The sequence below is a fragment of the Tachysurus fulvidraco genome, chromosome 8, assembly GCF_022655615.1.
Source record: "Tachysurus fulvidraco isolate hzauxx_2018 chromosome 8, HZAU_PFXX_2.0, whole genome shotgun sequence".
NCBI classification, from domain to species: Eukaryota; Metazoa; Chordata; class Actinopteri; order Siluriformes; family Bagridae; genus Tachysurus; species Tachysurus fulvidraco.
This window is the reverse complement of record NC_062525.1, coordinates 18,997,179-19,011,027: the sequence shown is the minus strand read 5'-3', so window position 1 is coordinate 19,011,027 and position 13,849 is coordinate 18,997,179. Positions and strand designations below refer to the sequence as shown.

The following is a 13,849-nucleotide window of genomic DNA, read 5'->3' as shown; positions in this document are numbered from 1 at the left end:
TGAACCCTTTATGGTGCTGACGGTACTGATCTAGTGATCTGAACTAGTGAAGGGAACTTTTGAACCCTGCATTTGTTCTAAAATATTTCTTGAGATTTCTACAATAGATTATGACAATTATCTATCTATCTATCTATCTATCTATCTATCTATCTATCTATCTATCTATCTATCTATCTATCTTGTTTGTTAAACACACTGTCATGCACTGAAACATAAGTTTAAGTGATACAAATCTACATTGCCATGAGAATAAAGAACCCCCACACCACTGATATAGTCGTGATACTATACTTTTTTGAATTGGTATAGTTTTTCTTACACCATTAACGTATGAGTCTTAGGATGGTCCATGGTTCTAGCTTTATAAACGTTTTCTGCATGCAAGCTCCTAGTTGTAAGGCTTATTAAATCCATCAGTAGGCTCCATCAGTGTCCAGCATCAGTATTGGATTCCGAGTTGAACAGCTGTGTAGGATGTAGACCAGCAGAGGACAAGCATTTAAAGGAAGTTTTGTTATGCAAAGGAGATTAACAGCTTACTTGAGAAAGAAAAGAGACTGAAATGAGTGAACTAACAAAATGAATCCCCCCAGGCACTATATTGGCTTAAGTAAAAGCTGGGAATGGCATAACAAGAAAATAATGAAAGAACAAACATATCATGCTATGAAAAGAAAGGATTGGTAAATATACTTATACAACTATATGAAAAAGCCTGAAAAAAAGAGGAATTAACTGTTAAACAGGTTATTTTGGTGCCCAAATGGAAATCAGGTAAGTATTGAGCAACTTCTGTAAATTAATTAAGACAATCAAAACAGAGGGACTAAACTACATTCATCATGCATGGTTAAATATAGTGCAGTGGGAAAATGAGGGAAATAGATGATTTAGAATCAGAATCAGCCGAGGATTCTTGCACATACAATTAATTTGTTTTAGTGTCTTACACTTCCAGTACACAGAGACAACAACACACAGACAGTAAAAATAAGATGAGAATAATAAATAAATAAATAAATAATACACACATGTAAATACAAAGAGACAAAAATAAATAAATAAATAAATAAATAAATAGATAAATGGGTAAATAAATAAATAAATAAATAAATAAATAAATAAATACATAAATAAATAAATAGAAAAATAAATCATTTGTATGTACAGTTGTGCTATAGATGAAAGAATGCCGTTTCTGTAGGCATCCTCTTTGGCTTGATGAAGATGTTTGAGTTTTGCTGTAAACCATGGCTTATCGTCGTTAGATGACTTCTGGTAGGGATGCATGTGTCCTCACAGAAACTGATATATGAAGTTAAAGTCTCAATGGTCTTGTACAGATTGTTGGCAGCAGCTTCAAAAACACTCCACTCACTGAGGTCAAAACAGGCTTGTAAAACCTGCTCGGTTTCATTGGTCCATCTCTTTATATAATACTCTTAACCATAGGTTTAGATTAGTTTTTTTTTTACAATGAAGACTTCCTGATTCATTACTCACTGTACAAAGACACATACACATGTTTCCAGTACAAACACAACATTTTACTGTTTGCATTTCTATGCTCACAATAAAACCTCAGATAAGGAACTTTTTTGACAAAATAAAATAAACTTTTAACCAACTTTTAACCAGAAAATAACATAAAAGCCATAAAATTTGACTATGCATATCAGCAATATAAACATGTACAGTATGAGGCTGGACAATGGACTGTGGTTAACTATCAGAAGGAATGAAAAACAAGCGAAAATGAAGCAGCTTGTGAGAAGCAGGGACAAAGTTTTTGCAGTCCAGTTACTGGTCTTTCATTGGGACCATCAACCTGTGTCTTCTCTCCTTAAGAGTAGCAAACCTGTTGATAATTTTATCATGGTCCGATTGCTCAACGACATCTTTCTCAATGGCCATAACTGCCAGTTGATGGAACCTGCTCTGACCCGTTGTTCTCCTTAGCCAGTTGCGGAGACGACGAAGAGCACCGAAGGACCTCTTGCACGAACAGCTGCTAACAGGTACAGTGAGGGCAACCTGGATGACAGAGATGGAAACATTTCAGAATCCAGCAGGTTATAAAGTGAAACCATGTCCTGTGGAGCTGCACCAGTTTGCTTTTTACGTGTCAAAAAGTGCCTTGCTACCATGACTACTTCTGTCTTTAAATCAATGTTGTAGTGATGTGCAGATTCTTCTAAATGTGTCTCAGACAGGAAGTTTTCAGACACTGGACTACATGCTTGAATACCTTGAAGCAATGCAGCATTTACAGCAGAAAAACGGTTCACCAGTTCAGTTATCATTCTATCCAGACATGGATATAGTAACTTTGTTTTGACTTGTTTGGCATCTGTGCTGATTCTCCTATGTGCACCATAAGTTGTTTCGACAACAAAATCCTCCATCCTTTTTTTCTTCTGTCTCTGGCCAGAAAGTTGCTCCTCGACTACAATGTGATTATCTTCACACACTGCCTTTGCTCTAGCATATATTTCTGCAGCAGTGGGATCACTGCGTTTCTGCTTTAAGGAGTCACACACAGATTCTTTTTATTGTATGCCACTGCTTGGGGAACGTCAATGGTCTCTTTTTGGAGATATTTGTGCAAGCCTACCACTACAGATATGGGATCCTTGAAAAGAATCAACAAATATACAAATGAGAATTTGCAGATTTTTGCAGAAAAGAGACTAAACACTTCAATTGAGCAATTCCTTCTTCTTGTAATTTTCCCTCTAATGCTTCTGTTATTGACTTTGCGTCGAAACTTCTCAGCTCTGTCAGGGACAGGAATCTCTCTTTAATTGTTCCCTCAGTAACATACCTCACACAAATTGCTAGCTGTTCAGTGTGTCCATCTCTAGCCTCGTCTGCCATAATAGCAAACATTTTTGACTCATGCATTCCTTTGATAAAAGTTGCTGTCACCTTTTTCAAGCAGCACTCGATCATTTCATTCTGACTGAGAGGGGAGAGGTAGGTGCAGCTTGATAGGGGTGTGTAATGCTGCAAGAAAGGATCAAACTTCTGCATTTCAAGAAGTTGCCCTTATTGTGACTTTCTGCTGTTTCATCATGACCCCTAAATGGTAGCCATTGCTTCCCCAACATGCAGGTCACAGCCTCAACACGTCGCAAAAATACTCCCTTCTTTGTCTAATTTCATCAGCATTTGCTGCTTCAATCTGCTGTATAACATTTCCCTGTAATGCACTAGCCTTGTAACTTTTCCAAGAGACAATACAATCCTTGTGTGACTGAGTCCCCTCATTTTTGTGAAATGCTTTGAGTGCCATTTTCCAGATTTTGTATCCACTACTCACAAATACGGCGAGCAAAGCAGTAGGCAGAATCTGTCTTCTGTGAGTACTCAAGCCAAGCAAAAGTTTGAAACCAGTTTGGCTGGAATGGACTTTTGTAAGTCAAAGTTCTTCTGAGGATAATAGCATAATTTTGCCTGTTTTGGGCCTGTGTCCTTTTCACCCAAGTCAAACTAATCTAAAGGTGCAGCTGCTGTCTGTTTCTCTGTACAGGTATGTCTGTCCTCTCTCTCCTGACTCATGTCTTCCTCTTCTTCATGCTCTCTCTGTCCCTGTACTGTGACAATCACGCACAAACACGAGTTTGGTAACTAAAGAAAATTTTAACTTCACCTGTATTTATGGGAGACCGGGGTTGGTTGTCACAATTTTTACTCATGCATGAATTGCTCATCTTCAAAAAATCTTTCAGTGGTAATTCCTACATGAAATGAAAACTTGGAGTCTTGGCTTTAAATGTGTATACTTTTTACTTTTAGAATGTATTGTAACATGAAGTAATTAACCATCAAAGACACTCTGACGCAATGTGACAACCAACCCCATTACGGGGATGGTTGTCATGAGGTATGGGGTTGGTTGTCCCTATAGAGGTTCAATAGGATTTCAGTGATAAACTGGGATCTAAAACGATAATGTGTAACTTTTTAGTTTTTTAAGCTAGAAACTGCAAATAAGTTTTAATATGAATACCACCCCTGTGATAGTTGTCATCAATGCCCCTTATGTTTAAACAATGGGATTAAAGAGGGTGATCAGTTATTGAATTGTCTACTGTGTTGAGAAATAAAATGAAATAATTTTTAGTGCTAAAACCTCTTTATTATCAATTCATTATGTAAGTTGCCTAACAGCAAACAAAAACAAACAGACCAACAGTCTTAAAAGGTCCACATGTCCAATACTCTTAACAATTTGAACTAAAGTAGTTAACGCTCCACAGCACAGGCTGTGCTTCATCCAGAGTCACAAGAATCACAGTTGTGACAAATGTACGCCCCTGCAAACAACAGCAAACAAAAACAAACAGAACGACAGTCTTAAAGGGATAGTTCACCCAAAAATGAAAATTCTGTCATCATTCACTCACTCTCATGTTGTTACGAACCCGTATACATTTATTTGTTCTAATGAACACAAAGGAAGATATTTTGAGAAATGTTTGTAACCAAACCGTTCGTGGACCCCGTTCACTTCTATAGTATTCTTTTTTCCTACTATAGAAGTGAACGAGGTCCACGAACGGTTTGGTTACAAACATTTCTCAAAATATCTTCCTTTGTGTTCATTAGAACAAAGAAATTTATACAGGTTTGTAACAACATGAGGGTGATTGAATGATGACAGAATTTTCATTTTTGGGTGAACTATCCCTTTAAAAGGTCTACATGTACACTATTTTTAACAATCTACTGAACTAAAGTAGGAAACACTGCAAAGCACAGGCTGTGCTTCATTCAGAGTCACAAGGATCACAGTTTTGCCCGGGGTACAATCTACAATCTGCACATTCTCAGTTGAGGAAAAAAAAAACTAATTCTAATACTCGAGGGTGTTGGTTGTCACATGTGACCAATCCTGCAAGCTATGAGACAACAATCCCCAACTGACTTCTTGACAAACATGCTAAACTAGCTGCCACATGGCTTTTACTTGATAGCTAAAATATGACTCAAAATAAAGCTACTACTTTTGGCTTTTTAATGAGTGTTTTGTTTTTGAATGACTAATATCCTACAAGCTCTCAACACAAAAACAACACCAACATGAAAATTTACTCTAACCCATGAAAATAAAAAATTGTCTCCACACCTCAATGTTTTGTGTCTACTCAGCAAAATTACAAGTGCAAATGAGTAAGCTATCAAAGGCTGACAGATTGATATCAAAATTTTACCACAGCGCCACCTAGTGTGTCTGGAATAAGCAACAGAGACAACCAGCCCCGGTCTCCCATATTAACTGACCAGACAAATTATCCAAAACAACTCTGTTCACTTTCTCACCTGAATCATGATCTTTCCCTTTCTCTGTTGTGACATCTTCAGTCTGCTCTGCCTCCACTTCATTCTCTTTTTTGCACTGACTTTTCTGAGAAACCAAAAAAAAAGTATTTCAGTTCAGTTGACTGAAAGACAATTAATAATTTCTTGTTGAGTGCCAATAATGACAACATTCATGTTTATCCTTTGACGATACTACTGCTTTTTCTTATGAAATGTACATGGAAATTGGCAGACAATTAAAACAACATAAGTTCACAGTGGAACACAGTGGTATTGTGTGTGTGTGAGAGGCTGTTTACATTCTATTCTCACCTGACTGTTGCTCATTTGCAGACCTACTCCTGCACGACAAGAAAAAAATGTCATATATCCATCTACAATGAAATATTATTTATTTATTTATCTATTTTTGCTTTTTAGCCTTTATAATCAACAATACGGTTGGTTATACATCAAGTCACCCCGTGAAAATTTATTTCATTTCAAATCATTTAACTAAACAGATAATATTCTTTAAGAATATAGACAAAACCTCTATTAATGTAATTGTCTATTGGCAATATGTTTAATATGTTCTATATTATTTTCTATTTATGAAAAATAACATGAATTATCAATTTGCCACTTCTATAACTCAATTACTTAAAAAAAATCACAAATCCCTTTACTCTTACTCTAATATATGTATCTTTATAATGTATATAATGTATATGTATATATATAATTAAAATTAAAATTTTATTACATTTTTGTTTAATAATACAAAACAAAATAACTCCACATGGTGTTTCTCTCTCTCTGTGCCATTTAGTGCTTTCAGACAATATAATGATGTGTGTCTTTAATCATTTCTGTGCATAGCTGCATATTCGTAAAACCGAAATACACAATAAGATGTTTTACATTTTAAAAGGTCAATTAAAATAAATCATGGTCGTTTTCTAAAGTATATTTTCATGGGTGTTAATCGCTTCATTTTTGTTGGAAGAAAAAACAACTATCACACTGTGTTCTTTTTTAAGAGGTCCACAAATGTACAGCAGGCAGGTGTTTTTATAGAAGGAGAAAAAAATCATGGAAGTGTCCAATTTTAAATACCTTGGAATTATTTTGGACTCTAATTTAACTTTTAAAAAGCATGTAAAAAAAAGTGGCTAATACCATCAGATATAATATGGCCAACTTTACACACATTAGGCCATATATAACAATAGAGGCAGCCAAATTATTTATGCATGCCATGATTTTTTCTCACATATACTGTTTCACAAGCTAGTCCCAAGCAAATATGACAACTCTAAAACCAATTGAGACCCTTTACAAGCAAACCTTAAAAATATTACATCAAAAACCTATCAGTCATCACCACTGTAATATTATTACTAAATACAATTTATTCAATTTTAACAATTTCTTACATTATCAAGCTGCCAGTCTCATTTTTTACATTTTACATGGGCTTGCACCCCACCACTGTGTGAATTTATAAAACTGAGGAATAACAGTGATAGGGCAAACAGGGCAGCTACCAGGGGAGACCAGGGGTGTTATACAGTATAGGCGAAGTAATCTCGGTCAAACAGTTTTTTCAGTACGGGCCTCAAATTATTGGAATTGTCTCCCTACTGAACTCAGAAAGAGCACCAGCTATTCATCATTTAAATTCAAACTCAAGAAATGGATTAAAAACACTCAAAATTGCAATCATCAATAGTTAACTTATTTTATCTTTGATACTGCCCATTTTTGTGTTGTGTTTTTTTATTATTATCTATCTAGAGTTTTAATTTGTTTTGTGTTTTTCATGTATTTAATTTTTGTACTATAATACTGTGTTGACCTGCCAAGGGACAATAGCTCTTCAGCTAATTCTGGCACATTTACATTTTGAGTGTAAGCTAAAAATGTTGATTGATGTGCATTGTCCCTTTCAAATAAATAAATAAATAAATAAATAAATAAATAAACAAATAAACAAACAAACAAATAAATAAGGGCTGAAGTTGAACATAACGAAGACGCACTGGATGAGAAACCGAACTGTGTATTGGTCCAGTAAACTGCAATTACAAGAACTGCACCGATGCTGATGTCATATCATAGCAGTCCATCAGTAAAAGCACACACAGACACACACACACACACACAGACACACACAGACACACACACAGACACACACACAGACACACACAGACACACACACACACAGACACACACACACACAGACACACACACACACACACACACACACACACACACACACACACACACACACACACACACACACCTTGAACTCTCTGATGTTTGCTCTGCTGGATGGAAAAACGCGCTGAATCCACGCAGACTCAGTTCAGGGGAGGAGCCGAAACATGACGCAGCTTGTCGCCGCTTCAAATGCGTTTTTAAAGGGGACTGAAGCGATCATAAAATAATTAATCAAATAATTTTTAGGGGGGCTGGGCAGAATTTTAGTGGGGCTAAAGCTGGCCTAGTGACGTCCCTGGATGGGGGCACGGTGGCACGGTGGCTTAGTGGTTAGCACGTTCGCCTCACACCTCCAGCTTTGTGGGTTAGATTCGTGTGTGTGTGTGTGTGTGTGTGTGTGTGTGTGTGTGTGTGTGTGTGTGTGTGTGTGTGTGTGTGTGTGTGTGTGTGTGTGTGTGTGTGTGTGTGTGTGTGTGTGTGTGTGTGAATAATATAAAATCCAGGGCAAATAGAAGATAGGGAATCTTCCTGTCCAATAGATGGCAGTAACACGTGTTTATATCTATGCTGTACATTTTAGGTAGAAGAGAAGAAGAACCCGATTCTGATTGGCTGATCAGCTCCAGCGCGGGTTCTGGTGCAGAAATAGAAAACACGTGACATACATATTTATACACATATAATGGATTGGAACACTATCTGTCACCAGTAGTGACTATGGAAGGGGTGATGTGTCCTGTGGAGTGTTTGGCAGATTTTGGTGACTTGCTTTCTGCTAAAGTGATGTGTCATGGCACAGATGTCATTTTAAGCACCAGGACTGAGAACATCTTTGTTTTCTGTGTTGAAGAGAGAAGAGTTAAGGCAAGTGTTTGTTTTCCTGAACCTGTATTCTATTTCTTTCAGTTCTGATCACGTTGAATGTTTCTATAATGGAATATGTTTTTGTTACAGTCTGTCCTGCAGTTTGAGTCTCCAGTCACATCCCTGGCGTTAAGTGCTGATCAGTGCAGTCTCTGTGCTCTCTGTGACAATAATCTCCTTTACTCCACCACCGTCTCTCCTCAACCCAGGTAACAGGACGCGTTTTGAGAACTCCTCTCTAGATAAATGTAGCACAATCAACATTTTATACTATACTAAAACCTTCTGATGATGTATGATCTCATTTCCCAGTCTGCTAATTACACACCGTTTCCTGTAAAAACCTTGTTTGTTTTCTCCACAGCTCCTTTTCTGCAGAACAGGGTGATGACCCCGCTTTGTCCGTAGTGTCCGAGGACTCTGTTCTAGTGAAAGATGGCAATATACGCTCTATCGCGGTTGCAGAGGACATTCTCATTACTGTCAGTCTAAAAGAGTCTTTCTGGACTTTTCACTTCTGTGAACTGCCTCGTTGTTTAACCAGCTTCACGGGATTTCAGAATCCTGCAGGATTTCAGGTCCCAGCTGTAACAGGATTTCCTCAGGATGATGTGGATTTGCAGGATAGGATGAGCTTAGCTCCGACGTTGACCTGTTTCTACCCCAACTCCTCACCCAAAGGATGTGCACGTAAACACCACCCTCGTCTCGATCCGCTCCTTTTCAGGCTCTTATTTGGAGTTGATGCATCTCTCATCGATTCTCCCATCATTCTTTGCGGTTTACCAGACGGGCGTCTTGTTTTTTTCCCACTATTCTTACCTGCACTAACCAGCTCAAGGGGACAACAAAAGGCACCAACCAGGATATTCTACAGCTTAGAGCAACCAGTAGTATTTATTGGAGCATCTGTTGTTGGGGATCATGGTCCTCAGTGCCTTGTTGTGATTGGTCAGAATGGCAGAATCCTGCTGATCAGCACCAACCAAAGAAGATCTGATGGAAAGACAGCAGACTGCAGTAAGGTTTACGGTTTAATATTGTACTTCTATGGTTAAAACAAAGGTGTTAAGAGTTTAATGGTAACACAAAGCACTATGTTGATATCTTTCTAAAGGGTTCATTGAGCACATGGTCCAGGGGCCTGTGGTGTGTGCCTGTGTAGATGGTGAACATTTGTACTACAGCACTGGTACAAACCTGTACTGCTTGTCTCTGAGTAAGATCTTAATAGCTTCATCTTCATCATCATCATCATCATCTGTGACCACAGTATCAGAGGGAGACAGCACAAGACCGGTCAGGACGGTCTGTCTGAACGTCTGCAGAGTAATCGCACTTACCGAGCCTTCCATCAGTCCTGCAGGTACCACGGTTACCTCCTTAAGTAGATCTCAAGGAATAGCGAATGTTTTATTAACCTGGTCTCGGTACTCGATGACTGAATGTGATGAAGGTGTCAAATTCAGAACAGATGTTTGAACTACTCAGAGTCCACGGTACTAAACAAAAGTGGTAACCAATTTAAATCGTGTTATTTCTAGCCAGGAGTAGGGCTGGGCGATATGGCCGAAAAGTGTATCACGATATCAGTATATCACGATATCAATAATTATTGATGTTTTTTATGACCCATTTAAAATAAGGATCAGGAGAAAAATATATTACATTTAAACATTTTTATTTTAAACTAAAACTTCCTCTGATCGTAATCCACTCGGTTATTAAGACAGAAATGTCAACAACCAGGAAAACTCAAATAATTATAATGTAAACATAAGTCTAAAGTCACAATGAACACTTAACAATTATCTTTTAACATTTTAAGGTACAAAATGTAAGAAAATGTAAGAAATGCTTAATAAAGTGTAATAAAATTGTGCAAAGTGTTAAATATAAACATAGAGAAACCTGAGGATTTAGTGCTATTGCATAATTTGCAGACGACGTTGGTGTGACTACGGTCAGACTTATAATAACTTATAATAACTTTTCCTGTTTTATTTACAATTTCATCGCTTGCTGCGGCGCTCATTTTCCGCTTATCAGTAACCGTCGACTCGATTGGCTGTCAGCGTGTCACTCCCTACGTTGCTAGGTTACCAGAGATTGTGTGCCTTTGTTAATGCAACCAAACTTGCTTCGCAACCCGTTTTCTTCCGACGAAGAATAAAAAGTATCGAACATTTTATCGAACACATTTTTATCGATCTTGATCACGTGTCTATCGCGATAGATATCGTTATCGGTTTATCGCCCAGCCCTAGCCAGGAGCTAATCTTTTAATAACTAAACATCAAAATAGAATTGTGATTACAATTCAGTTGCTATCTAGAACTTTGTAAGCAAGGATTTTTATGTACCTAAACCTTGAAATCTTCTACTTTTAATTAATTTATTTGAAAGTGGTTCATTTAAAGTGGACTTAAAAAAAAAAAGAATTACCACGTGCATTTTAATCTGAAATGTTTAAACAGGAGAGTCAAAGTGGATCAAGACAGAGAGCTGTCAGAGTGTCATTTGATTTTTACAATTAATACAGGCTTAGCGAAGGCTTTTTAGGCATTTTTTTTATCACTTGTGGTAAAAGCTTTTCTAGGTATGGGTGCACAAACTTATGTGTGTATTGTATGAATAGGCTGTGTGCAGCTACTGGCTGTGTCTCTCGGCGGAAGACTTCTTCAAGTGACTCTCCCTCAGGACTCGGACAAAGCCAAAGTGTCCAGACTGACTTCATCACAAGCAGGGCAGAAAATCAAAGACCTTTTGGCTGGTATTGGAAATGTCTGGGAGAGGTAAGATCATCTCACGGGTGTGTTGAACAGAAAAAAAAACCCCAAACTGACACATTTTTGAAAGTGATTCTGAATCGACTGAATTTTTCAGGACTACGGCTGTGAAACAACAACTGGAACTGAAGAATAACACCCTCGAGCGTTTGAACCGCGTACTCAACATTTGCCACTTGCTTCTAAACTCTCAGAAGAAAACCCAAGAAGTGTGTGATCTCCAGCCATCGTTCTGCTGTCAGGCGGCAGCCAAATGGAGTACGCTGCTTCAGAAAGACTCTTTGGTTGTCACTTGCACATTGGAAAACCATACTTCTTATGCATTAGACCGAGGATGGACACTTTGCCTTCAAGTGCAGTCGAGTCTTTCTGTCAGCGCAGGCGGCTCGTCTAGATCCTACTCGTTTGCTTTGACGAACTTAGACTGCGGTCAAAAAGCTGAAGTGACATTACCTCTGGAGAGTGAGCGTGACTTGTTTCTCCCGGTCCGAATCCACTGCTCGCTTGTGTACAATTTACAGTCTTTACTTAACCCAGAGGAGTACAGACATCTCACAACTAATGACACCTCGCTATCGCAGCTTCTCACACACACCAGCTGCATCTGTCTGGCTCTGAACACGTTAACACTAGACTGGCTAGATGCCTTACAGATCGGAGAGCCCACAACAAACGCTGATAGTATTCCCAAACAAATCAGCGCTTGGGAATCCATCAACATACTCCTGAACTCCAGGCGACATCACACAACGGAGCCGGGAATGCCGAAGACCGCACCTCATACCGTAGCAGTCCACATATCCTCCGAGCTCCTGAGGGACCGGCTCAGCTTACAAGACTGTAACGCTGCACAACTGTGCATCGCTGTGCTCAAATGGTTGCTGTGTGGATCTTCTAAATCAGAGGGAGAAATGGTTGTGCAGAATCCAGTTGTGTGCGCCAGAGGGCCGGACAGACAGGCAGTCAGGCTGCTGACCAAAGAGGTATGCTTATGGATTGATCGTTTGGCTTTTACTGAGTGTTGTATACATTTATATATAGAAGGTTGTGTAGAAAATTACTTTGAATTGTGCTTTATTAGCAGGATGACACTGGCAGCAGGTAGTGAATGAGTCAATGGCATAAATGGTTGTTTGTTTTCCACCACTCGTATCATGACAAATTCCACCTCCTGTGCTACAGTATGTACGTCCGGTTTAGTAGTTTAATTTTTTCCCACTGAGTCGTCTGATTAAACATCTAAGAACACACCTCGGGGGTTTCCTCCGGGTACTCCGGTTTCCTCCCCCGGTCCAAAGACATGCATGGTAAGTTGATTGGCATCTCTGGAAAATTGTCCGTAGTGTGTGAGTGAATGAGAGTGTGTGTGTGCCCTGCGATGGGTTGGCGCTCCGTCCAGGGTGTATCCTGCCTTGATGCCCAATGACGCCTGAGATAAGCACAGGCTCCACGTGACCCGAGTAGTTCGGAAAAGCGGTAAAAAATGAATCAAATGTAAATTCTCAAGAAATGTTTGGAAATTTTTTTATCCTGCTACAATACACTGTTCAATTTAGTTGCCGTTGTGTTAAATAGTTCTCAATGAACTTTGCCTGATTTAACGCACACATATTTTTTAATCTTGTTGGAAAGTTCTCTGTAAACCTTTGTTTTTGTTTCTGACCCTATAGCAGATCATCCAATCCTCATATTTTGGTTTGACAGAAGTTTCAAACTTGTCTATAAACCTATTATAAACATCTATAATTGAAATAAGATAGAAAACATTTACTGGTGTTCTGGTTACCGTACGTTTTCTACTACAATAATAATGTACACCTCTGGTTTGTCCATGTCTGCAGGCCATATTGACAGACTTTCGCTCTGATGGACCCCTGTCTATTGTGGAGGTTCGGGTAGAGAGTGTGTCCATGTCTGCAGTGTGTGGATTACATCACGCTGTCCTGCGGCGGGTTCAGGTACACACACACATTAGATAAGAAAAGTCTCTTCATTGTGAACATCGAGATTATTTATACAGATCATGTAACAAGTCCTGATTTCAGGCCCTTCTGAACGATTCCTCTGCACAACCTGAGAAGTCTGCCGAGCTCAGAAAACAGCACTTGTGTAATGCTGTTCGGCACATGGAGGTAAAACCCATAATGTCCACTTACACATACTGAGATCACCAGCCATATCGGTTTTAACAAGACAATCGGGTAAAAGCAGCGACACACAAACAGATCATTATTGTTGTTGTTTATTTCAGAGTCTTTATAAGGACCTGCAGGACTTGCGTGACCCAGCTGGTGGAGTTTTAAAGACAAGCACGTCAGAGTCACTGTTTGGCCTCTATCTGCGACTCCGAGAGAAGCCGATGGTCATTGTGTAAATGCATACATTAGGTCAGAATATAGCCTAAACATCAGGGAGCAATGTAAGCAATATTACATACAGGAGCTTCACATTTTGGGAAAAGTGTCAATATTAAGGTTTTTTTTTTTTAGATAGATCTATTCAGTCCATGGTACTATTTTTGTGTACAACAGTTTGACCATTGCCTTTTTTTTTTAAACTAAAAAAGTATTAAATTATTACATAACCATAATAAAACATAATGATCTTGTATGTTTTTTATTTTTATCATGACATTTAATCATCCCTGGGTTTCAGCACAATAT

At 38.6% G+C, this 13,849-nt stretch overlaps 1 protein-coding gene and 1 long non-coding RNA gene across 2 annotated transcripts; one reads left to right on the top strand and one right to left on the bottom strand.

Annotated features, from left to right (window-relative positions):
* Nucleotides 1-1,114: 1,114 nt before the first annotated feature.
* On the bottom strand, nt 1,115-7,796 carry LOC113639036. Its single transcript, XR_003439742.2, has 4 exons — nt 7,616-7,796; nt 5,641-5,669; nt 5,329-5,413; nt 1,115-2,037 (listed from the first exon to the last, which is right to left on the bottom strand). It is a non-coding gene; the product is annotated as an uncharacterized LOC113639036 (long non-coding RNA).
* A 212-nt stretch (nt 7,797-8,008) lies between these two features.
* On the top strand, nt 8,009-13,794 carry faap100 (FA core complex associated protein 100). The gene is made up of 9 exons (XM_027140676.2): nt 8,009-8,397; nt 8,488-8,606; nt 8,762-9,417; nt 9,515-9,763; nt 11,036-11,192; nt 11,284-12,169; nt 13,028-13,144; nt 13,232-13,318; nt 13,438-13,794. Exons 1-9 carry the CDS (start codon nt 8,251-8,253, stop codon nt 13,558-13,560), a joined length of 2,541 nt encoding a protein of 846 aa, XP_026996477.2. The 5' UTR covers nt 8,009-8,250; the 3' UTR covers nt 13,561-13,794.
* Nucleotides 13,795-13,849: the final 55 nt, after the last annotated feature.